The sequence below is a fragment of the Nerophis lumbriciformis genome, linkage group LG26, assembly GCF_033978685.3.
Source record: "Nerophis lumbriciformis linkage group LG26, RoL_Nlum_v2.1, whole genome shotgun sequence".
NCBI classification, from domain to species: Eukaryota; Metazoa; Chordata; class Actinopteri; order Syngnathiformes; family Syngnathidae; genus Nerophis; species Nerophis lumbriciformis.
The window spans coordinates 36999152-37019291 of record NC_084573.2 but is presented as its reverse complement, the minus strand read 5'-3'; the positions used below and the strand labels follow the sequence as shown (position 1 = coordinate 37019291).

The following is a 20140-nucleotide window of genomic DNA, read 5'->3' as shown; positions in this document are numbered from 1 at the left end:
TCTGGCAACTTAGCTGCCAGTTATTTTTACTGTAACATCTACAGTAGTTGTTTTTTTTACAGTGGAAAAACAGTACCACAGTTTTCTTCACGGTAAAATTCTGGCAACTTTGTAAACTTTTTTTAACCGTAGAATCTATTGTCATTTTTTTAGTTTTGAGATTACTGTAAATGGAAAAACGGCACCACTGTTTTTTACAGTACAATTATGGTGACTGAGCTGCCAGGTTTTGTTTTACTTAAAAAACTATGATTGTAATTTTTTTTTACAGTGGATTACTGTAAATGGAAAAACGGCACCACTGTTTTTTACAGTAAAATTCTGGTGACTGAGCTGTCAGTTTTTTACTGTAAAATCTACAGGGTTTTTTTTTGTTAGTTTTTTCAGTGGATTACTGTAAATGGAAAAACAGAACCACTGTTTTTTATAATAAAATTCTGGTGATTGAGCTGCCGTTTTTTTTACTGTAAAATCTAAAAATTTTTGTTTAGTTTTTTTGACAGTGGATTACTGTAAATGGGAAAACGGTACCACTTTCTTTTTTTTTTTTACAGTAAATTCTGGTGACTGAGCTGCCAGGTTTTGTTTTACTTAAAAAACTATGATTGTAATTTTTTTTTACAGTGGATTACTGTAAATGGAAAAACGGCACCACTGTTTTTTACAGTAAAATTCTGGTGACTGAGCTGTCAGTTTTTTACTGTAAAATCTACAGGGTTTTTTTTGTTGGTTTTTTCAGTGGATTACTGTAAATGGAAAAAGAGAACCACTGTTTTTTATAATAAAATTCTGGTGATTGAGCTGCTGTTTGTTTTACTGTAAAATCTAACATTTTTTGTTTAGTTTTTTGACGGTGGATTACTGTAAATGGGAAAACGGTACCACTTTTTTTTTTACAGTAAAATTCTGGTGACTGAGCTGCCATGTATTTTTTTTTACTTAAAAAACTATGATTGTAATTTTTTTTATAGTGGATTACTGTAAATGGAAAAAAGGCACCACTGTTTTTTACAGTAAAATTCTGGTGACTGAGCTGTTTTTCAGTGTTTTTTTTTACTTAAAAAACTATGATTGTAATTTTTTTACAGTGGATTACTGTAAATGGAAAGACAGAACCACTGTTTTTTACTGTACAATTTTTGCAGTTTTTTGTTTTGTTTTTTGACAGTGGATTACTGTAAATGGGAAAACGGTACCACTTTTTTTTTTTTACAGTAAATTCTGGTGACTGAGCTGCCAGGTTTTGTTTTACTTAAAAAACTATGATTGTAATTTTTTTTACAGTGGATTACTGTAAATGGAAAAAAGGCACCACTGTTTTTTACAGTAAAATTCTGGTGACTGAGCTGTTTTTCAGTGTTTTTTTTTACTTAAAAAACTATGATTGTAATTTTTTTACAGTGGATTACTGTAAATGGAAAGACAGAACCACTGTTTTTTATAATACAATTCTGGTTATTGAGCTGCCGTTTTGTTACTGTAAAATCTAAAAAATTTTGTTTAGTTTTTTGACAGTGGATTACTGTAAATGGGAAAACGGTACCACTTTTTTTTTACAGTAAAATTCTGGTGACTGAGTTGCCAGGTTTTTTTTTCCTTAAAAAACTATGATTGTAATTTTTTTTACAGTAGATTACTGTAAATGGAAAAACGGCACCACTGTTTTTTACAGTAAAATTCTGGTGACTGAGCTGTCAGTTTTTTACTGTAAAATCTACAGGGGTTTTTGTGTTAGTTTTTTCAGTGGATTACTGTAAATGGAAAAACAGAACCACTTTTTTTTATAATAAAATTCTGGTGATTAAGCTGCCGTTTTTTTTACTGTAAAATCTAAAAAATTTTGTTTAGTTTTATGACAGTGGATTACTGTAAATGGGAAAACGGTACCACTTTTTTTTTTTTTTTTACAGTAAAATTCTGGTGACTGAGCTGCCAGGTTTTTTTTTACTTAAAAAACTATGATTGTAATTTTTTTACAGTGGATTACTTTAAATGGAAAAACGGCACCACTGTTTTTTACAGTAAAATTCTGGTGACTGAGCTGTCAGTTTTTTTACTGTAAAATCTACAGGTTTTTTTTTTGTTAGTTTTTTCAGTGGTTTACTGTAAATGGAAAAACAGAACCACTGTTTTTTTATAATAAAATTCTGGTGATTGACCTGCCGTTTTTTTACTGTAAAATCTAAAATTTTTTGTTTAGTTTTTTTTGACAGTGGATTACTGTAAATGGGAAAACGGTACCACTTTTTTTTTTTTTACAGTAAATTCTGGTGACTGAGCTGCCAGGTTTTGTTTTACTTAAAAAACTATGATTGTATATTTTTTTTTACAGTGGATTACTGTAAATGGAAAAACGCCACCACTGTTTTTTACAGTAAAATTCTGGTGACTGAGCTGTCAGATTTTTACTGTAAAATCTACAGGGGTTTTTGTGTTAGTTTTTTCAGTGGATTACTGTAAATGGCAAAAATAGAACCACTGTTTTTTATAATAAAATTCTGGTGATTGAGCTGCCGTTTTTTTACTGTAAAATCTAAAAAAATTTGTTTAGTTTTTTGACAGTGGATTACTCTAAATGGGAAAACGGTACCACTTTTTTTTTTTTTTTACAGTAAATGCTGGTGACTGAGCTGCCAGGTTTTGTTTTACTTAAAAAACTATGATTGTAATTTTTTTTTACAGTGGATTACTGTAAATGGAAAAACGGCACCACTGTTTTTTTACAGTAAAATTCTGGTGACTGAGCCGTCAGTTTTTTACTGTAAAATCTACAGGTTTTTTTGTGTTAGTTTTTTCAGTGGATTACTGTAAATGGAAAAACAGAACCACTGTTTTTTTAGAATAAAATTCTGGTGATTGAGCTGCCGTTTTTTTAATGTAAAATCTAAAAATGTTTGTTTAGTTTTTTTGACAGTCGATTACTGTAAGTGGGTAAACGGTACCACTTTTTTTTTTTTACAGTAAAATTCTGGTGACTGAGCTGCCAGGTTTTGTTTTACTTAAAAAAATATGATTGTAATTTTTTTTACAATGGATTACTGTAAATGGAAAAAAGGCACCACTGTTTTTTACAGTAAACTTCTAGTGACTGAGCTGTCGGTTTTTTTTACTGTAAAATCTACAGGGGTTTTTGTGTTAGTTTTTTCAGTGGATTACTGTAAATGGAAAAAGAGAACCACTGTTTTTTATAATAAAATTCTGGTGATTGAGCTGCTGTTTGTTTTACTGTAAAATCTAACATTTTTTGTTTAGTTTTTTGACGGTGGATTACTGTAAATGGGAAAACGGTACCACTTTTTTTTTTACAGTAAAATTCTGGTGACTGAGCTGCCATGTATTTTTTTTTACTTAAAAAACTATGATTGTAATTTTTTTTTACAGTGGATTACTGTAAATAGAAAAACGGCACCACTGTTTTTTACAGTAAAATTCTGGTGACTGAGCTGTCAGTTTTTTTACTGTAAAATGTACAGGTTTTTTTGTGTTAGTTTTTTCAGTGGATTACTGTAAATGGAAAAACAGAACCACTGTTTTTTATAATAAAATTCTGGTGATTGAGCTGCCGTTTTTTTTACTGTAAAATCTAAAAAATTTTGTTTAGTTTTTTGACGGTGGATTACTGTAAATGGGAAAACGGTACCACTTTTTTTTTTACAGTAAAATTCTGGTGACTGAGCTGCCATGTATTTTTTTTTACTTAAAAAACTATGATTGTAATTTTTTTTTACAGTGGATTACTGTAAATGGAAAAACGGCACCACTGTTTTTTACAGTAAAATTCTGGTGACTGAGCTGTCAGTTTTTTTACTGTAAAATGTACAGGTTTTTTTGTGTTAGTTTTTTCAGTGGATTACTGTAAATGGAAAAACAGAACCACTGTTTTTTATAATAAAATTCTGGTGATTGAGCTGCCGTTTTTTTTACTGTAAAATCTAAAAAATTTTGTTTAGTTTTTTGACGGTGGATTACTGTAAATGGGAAAACGGTACCACTTTTTTTTTTACAGTAAAATTCTGGTGACTGAGTTGCCAGGTTTTTTTTACTTAAAAAACTATGATTGTAATTTTTTTTACAGTGGATTACTGTAAATGGAAAAACGGCACCACTGTTTTTTACAGTAAAATTCTGGTGACTGAGCTGTCAGTTTTTTTACTGTAAAATCTACAGGTTTTTTTTGTTAGTTTTTTCAGTGGATTACTGTAAATGGAAAAACAGAACCACTGTTTTTTTTTTTTTATAATAAAATTCTGGTGATTGAGCTGCCGTTTTTTTTACTGTAAAATCTAACATTTTTTGTTTAGTTTTTTGACAGTGGATTACTGTAAATGGGAAAACGGTACCACTTTTTCTTTTTACAGTAAAACTCTGGTGACTGAGCTGCCAGGTTTTTTTTACTTAAAAAACTATGATTGTAATTTTTTTGACAGTGGATTACTGTAAATGGGAAAATGGTACCACTTTTTCTTTTTACAGTAAATTCTGGTGACTGAGCTGCCAGGTTTTGTTTTACTTAAAAAACTATGATTGTAATTTTTTTTTTACAGTGGATTACTGTAAATGGAAAAACGGCACCACTGTTTTTTACAGTAAAATTCTGGTGACTGAGCTGTCAGTTTTTTACTGTAAAATCTACAGGGTTTTTTTTTGTTAGTTTTTTCAGTGGATTACTGTAAATGGAAAAACAGAACCACTGTTTTTTATAATAAAATTCTGGTGATTGAGCTGCCGTTTTTTTACTGTAAAATCTAAAAACTTTTGTTTAGTTTTTTGACAGTGGATTACTGTAAATGGGAAAACGATACCACTTTTTTTTTTTTTACAGTAAAATTCTGGTGACTGAGTTGCCAGGTTTTTTTTACTTAAAAAACTATGATTGTAATTTTTTTTACAGTGGATTACTGTAAATGGAAAAACGGCACCACTGTTTTTTACAGTAAAATTCTGGTGACTGAGCTGTCAGTTTTTTTACTGTAAAATCTACAGGTTTTTTTTGTTAGTTTTTTCAGTGGATTACTGTAAATGGAAAAACAGAACCACTGTTTTTTTTTTTTATAATAAAATTCTGGTGATTGAGCAGCCGTTTTTTTTACTGTAAAATCTAACATTTTTTGTTTAGTTTTTTGACAGTGGATTACTGTAAATGGGAAAACGGTACCACTTTTTTTTTTTACAGTAAAATTCTGGTGACTGAGCTGCCAGGTTTTTTTTTACTTAAAAAACTATGATTGTAATTTTTTGACAGTGGATTACTGTAAATGGGAAAATGGTACCACTTTTTCTTTTTACAGTAAATTCTGGTGACTGAGCTGCCAGGTTTTGTTTTACTTAAAAAACTATGATTGTAATTTTTTTTTACAGTGGATTACTGTAAATGGAAAAACGGCACCACTGTTTTTTACAGTAAAATTCTGGTGACTGAGCTGTCAGTTTTTTACTGTAAAATCTACAGGGTTTTTTTTGTTAGTTTTTTCAGTGGATTACTGTAAATGGAAAAACAGAACCACTGTTTTTTATAATAAAATTCTGGTGATTGAGCTGCCGTTTTTTTTTTACTGTAAAATCTAAAAACTTTTGTTTAGTTTTTTGACAGTGGATTACTGTAAATGAGAAAACGGTACCACTTTTTTTTTTTTTACAGTAAAATTCTGGTGACTGAGTTGCCAGGTTTTTTTTACTTAAAAAACTATGATTGTAATTTTTTTTACAGTGGATTACTGTAAATGGAAAAACGGCACCACTGTTTTTTACAGTAAAATTCTGGTGACTGAGCTGTCAGTTTTTTTACTGTAAAATCTACAGGTTTTTTTTGTTAGTTTTTTCAGTGGATTACTGTAAATGGAAAAACAGAACCACTGTTTTTTTTTTTTAATAATAAAATTCTGGTGATTGAGCTGCCGTTTTTTTTACTGTAAAATCTAACATTTTTTGTTTAGTTTTTTGACAGTGGATTACTGTAAATGGGAAAACGGTACCACTTTTTTTTTTTACAGTAAAATTCTGGTGACTGAGCTGCCAGGTTTTTTTTTACTTAAAAAACTATGATTGTAATTTTTTGACAGTGGATTACTGTAAATGGGAAAACGGTACCACTTTTTCTTTTTACAGTAAATTCTGGTGACTGAGCTGCCAGGTTTTGTTTTACTTAAAAAACTATGATTGTAATTTTTTTTTACAGTGGATTACTGTAAATGGAAAAAACGGCACCACTGTTTTTTACAGTAAAATTCTGGTGACTGAGCCGTCAGTTTTTTACTGTAAAATCTACAGGGTTTTTTTTGTTAGTTTTTTCAGTGGATTACTGTTTTTTATAATAAAATTCTGGTGATTGAGCTGCCATTTTTTTACTGTTAAATCTAAAAAAAATTTGTTTAGTTTTTTGACAGTGGATTACTGTAAATGGGAAAACGGTACCACTTTTTTTTTTTTTACAGTAAAATTCTGGTGACTGAGCTGCCAGGTTTTTTTTACTTAAAAAACTAAGATTGTCATTTTTTTTTTTAGAGTGGATTACTGTAAATGGGAAAACGGTACCACTTTTTTTTTTTTTTTTTTACAACATATTACTGTCAACAGAAAAACAGTACCACTTGTTTTTACAGTAATATTCTGGCAACTTAGCTGCCAGTTATTTTTACTGTAACATCTACGGTAGTTGTTTTTTTACAGTGGAAAAACAGTACCACAGTTTTCTTCACGGTAAAATTCTGGCAACTTATTTTAACCGAAGAATCTATTGTCATTTTTTTAGTTTTGAGATTATTGTTAATGGAAAAACGGCACCACTGTTTTTTACAGTAAAATTCTGGTGACTGAGCTGTTGTTTTTTTTACTGTAAAATCTACAGTTTTTTGTTTAGTTTTTTGACAGTGGATTACTCTAAATGGGAAAACGGTACCACTTTTTTTTTTTACAGTACATTTTGGTGACTGAGCTGCCAGGTTTTGTTTTACTTAAAAAACTATGATTGTAATTTTTTTTACAGTGGATTACTGTAAATGGAATAACGGCACCACTGTTTTTTACAGTAAAATTCTGGTGACTGAGCTGTCAGTTTTTTACTGTAAAATCTACAGGTTTTTTTTTGTTAGTTTTTGACAGTGGATTACTGTAAATGGAAAAACAGAATCACTGTTTTTTACAGTAAAATTCTGGTGACTGAGCTGTCGCTTTTTTTTTTACTGTAAAATCTACAGTTTTTTGTTTAATTTTTTGACAGTGGATTACTGTAAATGGAAAAACGGCACCACTGTTTTTTACAGTAAAATTCTGGTGACTGAGCTGTCAGTTTTTTACTGTAAAATCTACAGGTTTTTTTTTGTTAGTTTTTGACAGTGGATTACTGTAAATGGAAAAACAGAATCACTGTTTTTTACAGTAAAATTCTGGTGACTGAGCTGTCGCTTTTTTTTTTACTGTAAAATCTACAGTTTTTTGTTTAATTTTTTGACAGTGGATTACTGTAAATGGAAAAACGGCACCACTGTTTTTTACAGTAAAATTCTGGTGACTGAGCTGTCAGTTTTTTACTGTAAAATCTACAGGGTTTTTTTTGTTAGTTTTTTCAGTGGATTACTGTAAATGGAAAAACAGAACCACTTTTTTTTTACAGTAAAATTCTGGTGACTGAGCTGCCAAGTTTTTTTTTTAACTTAAAACTATGATTGTAATTTTTTTTTTAGAGTGGATTACTGTAAATGGAAAAACGGCACCACTGTTTTTTTTACAGTAAAACTCTGGTGACTTAGCTGTCTGTTTTTTACTGTAAAATCTACAGTTTTTTGTTTTGTTTTTTGACAATGGATTACTGTAAATGGGAAAACGGTACCACTTTTTTTTTACAGTAAAATTCTGGTGACTGAGCTGCCAGGTTTTTTTAAATTTAAAAACTATGATTCAATTTTTTTTTATAGTTGATTACTGTAAATGGAAAAACGGTACCACTTTTTTTTTACAGTAAAATTCTGGTGACTGAGCTGCCATGTATTTTTTTTTACTTAAAAAACTATGATTGTAATTTTTTTTTATAGTGGATTACTGTAAATGGAAAAACAGCACCACTGTTTTTTACAGTAAAATTTACAAGTTTTTTTGTTTGTTTTCACAGTGGATTATTGTTAATGGAAAAACGGCACCACTGTTTTTTACAGTAAAATTCTGTTGACTGAGCTGTCGTTTTTTTACTGTAAAATCTACAGTTTTTTTGTGTTTTTTTGACAGTGGATTACTGTAAATGGAAAAACAGCACCACTGTTTTTTACTGTAAAATTTTACAGTTTTTTGTTTAGTTTTTTGACAGTAGATTACTGTAAATGGGAAAACGGTACCCACTGATTTTTTTTAAATAAAATTTTGGCAACTAAGCTGCCAGTTTTTTTCAAACCGTGAAATCCACAGTTGCTTTTACAGTGTGTTACTGTAAATGAAAAAAAAAAAAAAAACAGTACAAAATTTTTTTTTACATTAAAAATTCTGACAACTGAGCTGCCTGTCTTTTCTTTTTTTTTTTTTCTTTTTTTTTTTTACTGTAAAATCAACAGTTGTTTTCCTTCACAGTGTATAACTGTAAATCGAAAAACGGTATCAAAGTATTACATAAAATTCTAGGGACTGAGATGCCAGTGTTTTACTATAAAATCTATTGTCATTTTTACAGTGTACATTTTCATGGATTACTTGCTTTGAAATCATAAATCAATCAAATATTCAAGTATTCCTTTTTATTTGAACCAATAAATGTGTGGAATATATGATAATATAATATTTGTTGCATTATTAGAAAATGTTAAAGTTGAAAAGATATGCAGCTGCACACAGTGCATGTATGTTTTTTCTGTGAAAATGGAGCTAGATACGGTACTTTTTTGATGCATATTATAATAATAATAATAATAATAGATTTTATTTGTAAAAAGCACTACAAAAGTGCTAGAGTGTATTAAAAAAATAAAATAAAAAGATAGCTTCATAGCTAGAACTAGTATGCATATATCTAAAAAAGGTTTTTTTAAAAAAAAGAAGGGGTTTTAAGCCTTTTTTAAAAGCATCCACAGTCTGTGGTGCCCTCAGGTGGTCAGGGAGAGCGTTCCATAGACTGGTAGCTTTGTCCTCGGAGGTCGGAGGAGGCTAGCCTGTCCGTATTATATATACACCTGTGACTTACTTACACTTTTCATGTCTATGGCGCTCCCGAATGGAATTTCTTGGCTACAAGCTCGACTTGTTTTCTGGACTTTGGGGGCCTCGTCGTGGTTGTCTTCATGTCTGTCCGCCGCCAGAGGACAAATGAAGAAGGTGTCGATGTTGTGTCGCCGCAGAAAGTCATTGCGGTCTCCTCCTCGTCCATCCTCCGTCTTGTAGGTCCCTTCCAGGCAGTCCAGGGTTGCCTTGGAGATGTGGATTCGCCTGTTGAAGGGAAACATTTGCACTGAACGGGAGCTAAATTGGCAGAATACCGCATTGACTCAAATATTCAATACGGTAAGAAGATAAGTCTTCTTATATTTATTCTAGCGATGTTTACATGCACAATAACAGGTACCCTAGCAAGTCAATATATATTTAAAAAACATATTTTTCGGAACATAAGGCGCACTTAAAATCCTTTCATTTTCTCAAACTCGACAGTGCGCCTTGTAACCCGCTGCGTCTAATGTACGGAATCATTTTGTTTGTGCTTACTGTCGGAGGCAGATATTTACATATATCCGAATTTAAGTTGTACTTCTTTTTTTTCATAGTCATATTTGAAAACAACTCGTGTTTTCCATTTCTTCTCTTGCTGCTCTGTCTCCAAGTAAACTGTGTGTGTTAACCTTGAGGCTTTGGAATGTAAGAAGGAGCGATAATAAGCATTTGTTTTGGCTAGAGACAGAGAACTGCCAGGGACTTAAGGGGGGAGAGGGTGTTTCGGGGGGCAGACCATTTTGGCGGCGCGATAGAATGTTCTATGCTGGACTGGTCTCAAAAATATATCTGCAAAGCTTTGCCAATATATTACAAAATACCTATTCTGTCTCTGGTGGTTTTTCAACTCAGCTTTAAGTGTCGTAAAGAGCTTGGGAGCGACTTGTGACTTGAATTCCCTGGGAGGAACAACTGGTCCAAAACGCAACATTACCGACCTTGAAGCTATTTCATTTGGTACATGGTGAAATGACAAGTGTGACCAGTAGATGGCAGTCACACATAAGAGATACGTGTAGACTGCTATATGACTCAAGTAAACAACACCAAAATTGTATATGTTCCATTGAAAATATAGAACATTACACACGGCGCTCAAAAATCTATCAAAATGTTTTAGTAGGACTTTGGTAAGCTATGAAGTCGCACCGCTTGATGGATTGTACTGTGCTTCAACATACCAGTATTATTATGGTGTGTGTATAAGGTAAGACATATTATCGTTTTGTTTCGCAATATTATGCAAAAGCAACTTTTCTTACCTTCTGGTACCTACTGATCTGTATTTGGGATCTGCATAAGTCCTGAAAATGTGCGCGCGTCCCCCTTTGTAGTCGATAAGCTTCTTCTTTTTCTCCATCTTCTTGTTATGGGACATTCATCCTCCGCTGTTGCCATTTTTAATATAAAATTGTGTAAGGTTCTTACTTATATCTGTCAGTAAACTCGCCATGAAAGCACTAAAACATACCGGTGTGGTGAGTTTACATTATTCACCCAAGGAACTTTAGTTATCAGAGAGTTCCGGTCGGACGGTTTTTCACGGGACACATTTCCTTGTTGTTGTTTCCAGATGAGGAGATGCTGCTCCGTTATTGATTAAAGTAAAGACTGAATGTCATTAAAACAGTTAGCTCCATCTTTTGACACTTCTTCCACTCCCGTCCTTGCACGCTACACCGCTACAACAAAGATGGCGGGGAGAAGACGCTGTCGAAGGTGAGCCACGTAAATAAGACCGCCCACAAAACGGCGCATCCGGAAGCGACTGTCAGAAAGCGACTTGAAGATGATGTGTAAAACATCATCTATGCAACATTTTGACCAAAGAACCACCATTACCGGTACATGTTATGTAGACCACAAGGAAGTATGAGGGGCCGTTAGGGACATTATTCAGAATTACCTCTTACATACATTTCAGTAGTGTGCATAAGAGTGATTCAGTAGTGTGTGTGAGAGAAAAACATTTCAGTTGTTTATGTGAGAGCATTTCAGTCGTGTGTATAAGAGTGTTTCAGTAGTGTGTGTGTGTGAGAGTGTTTCATTAGTGTGTGTGAGAGAAAAACATTTCAGTTGTTTATGTGAGAGCATTTCAGTAGTGTGTATAAGAGTGTGTCAGTAGTGTGTGTGTGAGAGAAAAACATTTCAGTTGTTTATGTGAGAGCATTTCAGTAGTGTGTATAAGAGTGTTTCAGTAGTGTGTATAAAGAGTGTTTCAGTAGTGTGTGAGAAAGAAAAACATTTCAGTTGTTTATGTGAGAGCATTTCAGTAGTGTGTATAAGAGTGTTTCGGTAGTGTGTATAAGAGTGTTTCAATAGTGCGTGTGAGAGAAAAACATTTCAGTTGTTTATGTGAGAGCATTTCAGTCGTGTGTATAAGAGTGTTTCAGTAGTGTGCGTGAGAGTGTTTCAGTAGTGTGTGTGAGAGAAAAAAATGTCAGTTGTTTATGTGAGAGCATTTCAGTAGTGTGTATAAGAGTGTTTCAGTAGTGTGTATAAAGAGTGTTTCAGTAATGTGTGAGAAAGAAAAACATTTCAGTTGTTTATGTGAGAGCATTTCAGTAGTGTGTATAAGAGTGTTTCAGTAGTGTGTGAGAAAAAAACATTTCTGTTGTTTGTGAGAGCATTTCAGTAGTGTGTATAAGAGTGTTTCAGTAGTGTGTGAGAGAAAAACATTTCAGTTGTTTGTGAGAGCATTTCAGTAGTGTGTATAAGAGTGTTTCAGTAGTGTGTGTGAGAGAAAAACATTTCAGTTGTTTGTGAGAGCATTTCAGTAGTGTGTATAAGAGTGTTTCAGTAGTGTGTGTGAGAGAAAAACATTTCAGTTGTGAGAGCATTTCAGTAGTGTGTATAAGAGTGTTTCAGTAGTATGTGTGAGAGAAAAACATTTCAGTTGTTTATGTGAGAGCATTTCAGTAGTGTGTATAAGAGTGTTTCAGTGTAGTGTGTGAGAGAAAAACATTTCAGTTGTTTATGTGAGAGCATTTCAGTAGTGTGTATAAGAGTGTTTCAGTAGTGTGTGTGTGTGAGAGAAAAACATTTCAGTTGTTTATGTGAGAGCATTTCAGTAGTGTGTATAAGAGTGTTTCAGTATAGTGTGTGAGAGAAAAACATTTCAGTTGTTTGTGAGAGCATTTTAGTAGTGTGTGAGAGAAAAACATTTCAGTTGTTTATGTGAGAGCATTTCAGTAGTGTGTATAAGAGTGTTTCAGTAGTGTGTGTGAGAGAAAAAGATTTCAGTTGTTTATGTGAGAGCATTTCAGTAGTGTGTATAAGAGTGTTTCAGCGTAGTGTGTGAGAGAAAAACATTTCAGTTGTTTGTGAGAGCATTTCAGTAGTGTGTATAAGAGTGTTTCAGTAGTGTGTGTGAGAGAAAACATTTCAGTTGTTTATGTGAGAACATTTCAGTAGTGTGTATAAGAATGTTTCAGTAGTGTGTGTGAGAGTGTTTTAGTAGTGTGTGTGAGAGAAAAAGATTTCAGTTGTTTATGTGAGAGCATTTCAGTAGTGTGTATAAGAGTGTTTCAGTAGTGTGCGTGAGAGTGTTTCAGTAGTGTGTGTGAGAGAAAAACATTTCAGTTGTTTATGTGAGAGCATTTCAGTAGTGTGTATAAAAGTGTTTCAGTAGTGTGTGTGAGAGAAAAACATTTCAGTTGTTTATGTGAGAGCATTTCAGTAGTGTGTATAAGAGTGTTTCAGTAGTGTGTATAAAGAGTGTTTCAGTAGTGTGTGAGAAAGAAAAACATTTCAGTTGTTTATGTGAGAGCATTTCAGTAGTGTGTATAAGAGTGTTTCAGTAGTGTGTGTGAGAGAAAAACATTTCAGTTGTTTATGTGAGAGCATTTCAGTCGTGTGTGTATAAGAGTGTTTCAGTAGTGTGTGTGAGAGTGTTGCAGTAGTGTGTGTGAGAGAAAAACATTTCAGTTGTTTATGTGAGAGCATTTCAGTCGTGTGTATAAGAGTGTTTCAGTAGTGTGTGTGAGAGTGTTGCAGTAGTGTATGTGAGAGAAAAACATTTCAGTTGTTTATATGAGAGCATTTCAGTAGTGTGTATAAGAGTGTTTCAGTATAGTGTGTGAGAGAAAAACATTTCAGTTGTTTGTGAGAGCATTTCAGTAGTGTATAAGAGTGTTTCAGTAGTGTGTGTGAGAGAAAATCATTTCAGTTGTTTATGTGAGAGCATTTCAGTAGTGTGTATAAGAGTGTTTCAGTAGTGTGCGAGAGAAAAAGATTTCAGTTGTTTATGTGAGAGCATTTCAGTAGTGTGTATAAGAGTGTTTCAATATAGTGTGTGAGAGAAAAACATTTCAGTTGTTTGTGAGAGCATTTCAGTAGTGTGTGTGAGAGAAAAACATTTCAGTTGTTTATGTGAGAGCATTTCAGTAGTGTGTATAAGAGTGTTTCAGTAGTGTGTGTGAAAGAAAAAGATTTCAGTTGTTTATGTGAGAGCATTTCAGTAGTGTGTATAAGAGTGTTTCAGTATAGTGTGTGAGAGAAAAACATTTCAGTTGTTTATGTGAGAGCATTTCAGTAGTGTGTATAAGAGTGTTTCAGTAGTGTGTATGTGAGAGAAAAACATTTCAGTTGTTTATGTGAGAGCATTTCAGTCGTGTGTATAAAAGTGTTTCAGTAGTGTGTGTGAGAGAAAAACATTTCAGTTGTTTATGTGAGAGCCTTTCAGTAGTGTGTATACGAGTGTTTCAGTAGTGTGTGTGAGAGAAAAACATTTCAGTTGTTTATGTGAGAGCATTTCAGTCGTGTGTATAAGAGTGTTTCAGTAGTGTGTGTGTGTGTGAGTGTTTCAGTAGTGTGTGTGAGAGAAAAACATTTCAGTTGTTTATGTGAGAGCATTTCAGTAGTGTGTATAAGAGTGTTTCAGTAGTGTGTATAAGAGTGTTTCAGTAGTGTGTATAAGAGTGTTTCAGGAGTGTGTATGTGAGAGAAAAACATTTCAGTTGTTTATATGAGAGCATTTCAGTAGTGTGTATAAGAGTGTTTCAGTATAGTGTGTGAGAGAAAAACATTTCAGTTGTTTGTGAGAGCATTTCAGTAGTGTGTATAAGAGTGTTTCAGTAGTGTGTGTGTGTGTGTGTGTGTGTGAGAGAAAAACATTTCAGTTTTTTATGTGAGAGCATTTCAGTAGTGTGTATAAGAGTGTTTCAGTATAGTGTGTGAGAGAAAAACATTTCAGTTGTTTGTGAGAGCATTTCAGTAGTGTGTGAGAGAAAAACATTTCAGTTGTTTATGTGAGAGCATTTCAGTAGTGTGTATAAGAGTGTTTCAGTAGTGTGTGTGAGAGAAAAAGATTTCAGTTGTTTATGTGAGAGCATTTCAGTAGTGTGTATAAGAGTGTTTCAGTGTAGTGTGTGAGAGAAAAACATTTCAGTTGTTTATGTGAGAGCATTTCAGTAGTGTGTATAAGAGTGTTTCAGTAGTGTGTGTGAGAGAAAAAGATTTCAGTTGTTTATGTGAGAGCATTTCGGTAGTGTGTATAAGAGTGTTTCAGTAGTGTGTGTGAGAGAAAAAGATTTCAGTTGCTTATGTGAGAGCATTTCAGTAGTGTGTATAAGAGTGTTTCAGTGTAGTGTGTGAGAGAAAAACATTTCAGTTGTTTATGTGAGAGCATTTCAGTAGTGTATAAGAGTGTTTCAGTAGTGTGTATGTGAGAGAAAAACATTTCAGTTGTTTATGTGAGAGCATTTCAGTCGTGTGTATAAAAGTGTTTCAGTAGTGTGTGAGAGAAAAACATTTCAGTTGTTTATGTGAGAGCCTTTCAGTAGTGTGTATACGAGTGTTTCAGTAGTGTGTGAGAGAAAAACATTTCAGTTGTTTATGTGAGAGCATTTCAGTCGTGTGTATAAGAGTGTTTCAGTAGTGTGTGTGTGAGTGTTTCAGTAGTGTGTGTGAGAGAAAAACATTTCAGTTGTTTATGTGAGAGCATTTCAGTAGTGTGTATAAGAGTGTTTCAGTAGTGTGTATAAGAGTGTTTCAGGAGTGTGTATGTGAGAGAAAAACATTTCAGTTGTTTATATGAGAGCATTTCAGTAGTGTGTATAAGAGTGTTTCAGTATAGTGTGTGAGAGAAAAACATTTCAGTTGTTTGTGAGAGCATTTCAGTAGTGTGTATAAGAGTGTTTCAGTAGTGTGTGTGAGAGAAAATCATTTCAGTTGTTTATGTGAGAGCATTTCAGTAGTGTGTATAAGAGTGTTTCAGTAGTGTGTGTGTGTGTGTGTGTGTGAGAGAAAAACATTTAAGTTTTTATGTGAGAGCATTTCAGTAGTGTGTATAAGAGTGTTTCAGTATAGTGTGTGAGAGAAAAACATTTCAGTTGTTTGTGAGAGCATTTCAGTAGTGTGTGAGAGAAAAACATTTCAGTTGTTTATGTGAGAGCATTTCAGTAGTGTGTATAAGAGTGTTTCAGTAGTGTGTGTGAGAGAAAAAGATTTCAGTTGTTTATGTGAGAGCATTTCAGTAGTGTGTATAAGAGTGTTTCAGTGTAGTGTGTGAGAGAAAAACATTTCAGTTGTTTATGTGAGAGCATTTCAGTAGTGTGTATAAGAGTGTTTCAGTGTAGTGTGTGAGAGAAAAACATTTCAGTTGTTTATGTGAGAGCATTTCAGTAGTGTGTATAAGAGTGTTTCAGTGTAGTGTGTGAGAGAAAAACATTTCAGTTGTTTATGTGAGAGCATTTCAATAGTGTGTATAAGAGTGTTTCAGTAGTGTGCGTGAGAGAAAAACATTTCAGTTGTTTGTGAGAGCATTTCAGTAGTGTGTATAAGAGTGTTTCAGTAGTGTGCGCGAGAGAAAAAGATTTCAGTTGTTTATGTGAGAGCATTTCAGTAGTGTGTATAAGAGTGTTTCAATATAGTGTGTGAGAGAAAAACATTTCAGTTGTTTGTGAGAGCATTTCAGTAGTGTGTGTATAAGAGTGTTTCAATATAGTGTGTGAGAGAAAAACATTTCAGTTGTTTGTGAGAGCATTTCAGTAGTTTGTATAAGAGTGTTTCAGTAGTGTGTGAGAGAAAAACATTTCAGTTGTTTATGTGAGAGCATTTCAGTAGTGTGTATAAGAGTGTTTCAGTGTAGTGTGTGAGAGAAAAAGATTTCAGTTGTTTATGTGAGAGCATTTCAGTAGTGTGTATAAGAGTGTTTCAATATAGTGTGTGAGAGAAAAACATTTCAGTTGTTTGTGAGAGCATTTCAGTAGTGTGTATAAGAGTGTTTCAGTGTAGTGTGTGAGAGAAAAACATTTCAGTTGTTTATGTGAGAGCATTTCAGTAGTGTGTATAAGAGTGTTTCAGTGTAGTGTGTGAGAGAAAAACATTTCAGTTGTTTATGTGAGAGCATTTCAGTAGTGTATGTATAAGAGTGTTTCAATATAGTGTGTGAGAGAAAAACATTTCAGTTGTTTGTGAGAGCATTTCAGTAGTGTGTATAAGAGTGTTTCAGTAGTGTGCGAGAGAAAAAGATTTCAGTTGTTTATGTGAGAGCATTTCAGTAGTGTATGTACGTTTCGTTGTACTTGTGCAATGACAATAAAGACCTATCTATCTAAGAGGTAATTCTGAATAAGAAAGTCTTATACATTTAGAAAAAGAAAAAAAAATATGACCCCTTTAATACGCCCTATAAACCGGTGCGCCTTTTGTATGAAAATAAACCTGACTAGACCCGCTCATCGGCGCCCTATGGTCCGGAAAATACGGCATCCTTATTTTGCACTCTTTATCTTCACTGATGTTGATTTTGTCCTAAAAATGTATTATTTTCCTAAAAAGGGTCTTGAAAAAGAGTAGTCATCTTATATTTGGGTCAATAGGGTACTTCTCTCCAGTGATTGTAGCACGTCACAACAAGGCGAAGCGCCACTCACCCTGGTATCCCGCCTGCCTCCAGCATGTTGGCGATGCCCACATCCCAGGACCAGACGTCAAACTGCCATTTCTGCAGTCCCAGCACCCCACACAGGACAGAGCCCGAATGGATGCCAATCCTCATGTCCATGTCGAAGTGGAGCAGCTTCCGTACAGACCTGACATTGGCGAGTGACCAGAGATGTTAGTATACAGGTAAAAGCCAGTAAATTAGAATATTTTGAAAAACTTGATTTATTTCAGTAATTGCATTCAAAAGGTGTAACTTGTACATTATATTTATTCATTGCACACAGACTGATGCATTCAAATGTTTATTTCATTTAATTTTGATGATTTGAAGTGGCAACAAATGGAAATCCAAAATTCCGTGTGTCACAAAATTAGAATATTACTTAAGGCTAATACAAAAAAGGGATTTTTAGAAATGTTGGCCAACTGAAAAGTATGAAAATGAAAAATATGAGCATGTACAATACTCAATACTTGGTTGGAGCTCCTTTTGCCTCAATTACTGCGTTAATGCGGCGTGGCATGGAGTCGATGAGTTTCTGGCACTGCTCAGGTGTTATGAGAGCCCAGGTTGCTCTGATAGTGGCCTTCAACTCTTCTGCGTTTTTGGGTCTGGCATTCTGCATCTTCCTTTTCACAATACCCCACAGATTTTCTATGGGGCTAAGGTCAGGGGAGTTGGCGGGCCAATTTAGAACAGAAATACCATGGTCCGTAAACCAGGCACGGGTAGATTTTGCACTGTGTGCAGGCGCCAAGTCCTGTTGGAACTTGAAATCTCCATCTCCATAGAGCAGGTCAGCAGCAGGAAGCATGAAGTGCTCTAAAACTTGCTGGTAGACGGCTGCGTTGACCCTGGATCTCAGGAAACAGAGTGGACCGACACCAGCAGATGACATGGCACCCCAAACCATCACTGATGGTGGAAACTTTACACTAGACTTCAGGCAACGTGGATCCTGTGCCTCTCCTGTCTTCCTCCAGACTCTGGGACCTCGATTTCCAAAGGAAATGCAAAATTTGCATGGTTGGGTGATGGTTTGGGGTGCCATGTCATCTGCTGGTGTCGGTCCACTCTGTTTCCTGAGATCCAGGGTCAACGCAGCCGAGGCCTGCGTTAGTAGCTGCAAACTTATCAAAAACCACCGTGTCTAGTGTCGGAGGCAGATATTTACATATATCCGAATTTAAGTGTTACTTCTTTTCATTTCATTGTCATATTACAAAACAGCTAGTGTTTTTCTTCCAAATGTGGTCTTTTGGTTGTCTGCAAAACTGTGTGCTTAACCTTGAAGTGAGGAATGTTAGAGAGAGCGATAATAAGCATTTGTTTTGGCTAGAGAGACATGACTGCCAGGGGGGGAAGGAAGAGAGACTTAAGAGGAGAGGGGTTTTGGTCGAGGGGGGCAGACCATCTTGGCGACGCAATTGTATGTTCTATGCTGGACTGGTCTGAATGTATATGCAAAGCTTTGCAAATGTATTACAAAATACCTATTCTGTCTCTGGTGGTTTTTCAACTCAGCTTTAAGTGTCGTAAAGAGCTTGGGAGCGACTTGTGACTTGAATTCCCTGGGAGGAACAACTGGTACAAAACGCAACAATTGCCAGGTAGCCTGTAGTCGGACTCACCGTATGGTGTTGATCATAGCCAGGCCCATCTCGACGCAGTGACGGGCATGGGCACGTTGGGGTTCTGGAACTCCTGACACGCAGTAGTAACAGTCTCCGAGTATCTTAATGCGCAGACACTGGTGCTCCTGAACATTGATTACGGTAACACATTAATGGCAATAAAATGTTAGGGACTGAACATGGTCTGATTCGTACCTCAGCCAAACGGTCAAAGCGTCCGAAGAGCTCGTTGAGGGTTCGAACCAAATCCTGAGCTGATAAGTTCATGGATAACAGAGTGAAGCCCTTGATATCTGCAAAAAGTATGCTGCAGGGTAGAGAAAGAGAAACATGTATAGAAGGTGTCAGGTTCAAACATCGATGACATCTATTAAACAAGACAAGAAGCAAGGAAATAAACAGAGACAGAATTCAATTTGGCTCAATTGAGAAACGTGTCAATCTGTAACCTCTTAGTGTCACCCACGCTCTGGCGTAAGATTGTACGCCACCTCTTTTTATTTGGACTTTCCCTGTTTACATAACAACATGTGCTTCTAAAGCAGCGTTTCTCAAAGTGTGGGGCGCGCCCCACTGGTGGGGAATAGAGACATGACAGGTGGGGCGCGAGGAACGGGAGGAAATTTCACTTTAAAATTTTTTTTTAAATTATTATATTCTTAGATTATTTTTTTTTACTATGCTTTCATTTTCTATACACACTGTAAATCACTTTGTGATTCTGTCTGTGAAATCCGCTATATAAATAAATGGAAATTACCGGTACTTATTTTTACTGTAGGCTTTATATTTCTCGGTACGAGCGAAAGTTTGACAGACATAGCAACAGTAACTAATGGGGGCGGGGCTAAGCGGAACAAACTTTCGCGCGGATGGGTAGCAGGCTAATGTGTGGATCACAATTACACAAATATATACATTTGTGACTCGCACCTCAAAGGTCATCGAGCCAGAGCCAGTGCTTGCAGAGAAACAAAAATGTGACGGGCACACACTGTGTCATTCACCGGGAAGCACTCGCATCAAGGCAGCTCAGCCCCGAACTCAATGAGGTTTTAACAGATGTTGTGAGCGCGGTAAATTTGATCAAAACACGACCACTGAAAGCGCGACTGTTCTCTGCACTGTGTGAGGAAATGGGAGCTGATCATACAGCCGTGCTGTTTCACAGTGAAGCAAGGTGGCTCTCCTGGGGGAAAGTGCTGTCACTTGCCCTGTCTTGCCAAATGCGTAGCTCCTCCTTTTTTTTTTTTCAAAGATTGCAAAGTGGCACTTTTATTGTATTTATTATTGAACTTGATGCAAGTTATTTGATTTATTATTGAACTTGATGCAAGTTATAACACTTGTTTTGATTTATTATTGAACTTGATGCAAGTTATTTGATTTATTATTGAACTTGATGCAAGTTATAACACTTTTTTTGATTTAT

General features: G+C 34.8%; 1 protein-coding gene across 1 annotated transcript in view; it reads right to left on the bottom strand.

Annotated features, from left to right (window-relative positions):
* The window catches only part of LOC133623675 (adenylate cyclase type 8), an 81323-nt gene that overhangs the window by 39850 nt on the left and 21333 nt on the right, over positions 1-20140 (bottom strand). The window contains exons 6-9 of the mRNA XM_061986956.1: positions 18904-19015; positions 18706-18833; positions 17061-17219; positions 9165-9402 (exon numbers count right to left, since the gene is read on the bottom strand). Coding sequence (XP_061842940.1) covers positions 9165-9402; positions 17061-17219; positions 18706-18833; positions 18904-19015 — 637 coding nt within the window. The remainder of the gene's footprint in view (positions 1-9164; positions 9403-17060; positions 17220-18705; positions 18834-18903; positions 19016-20140) is intronic.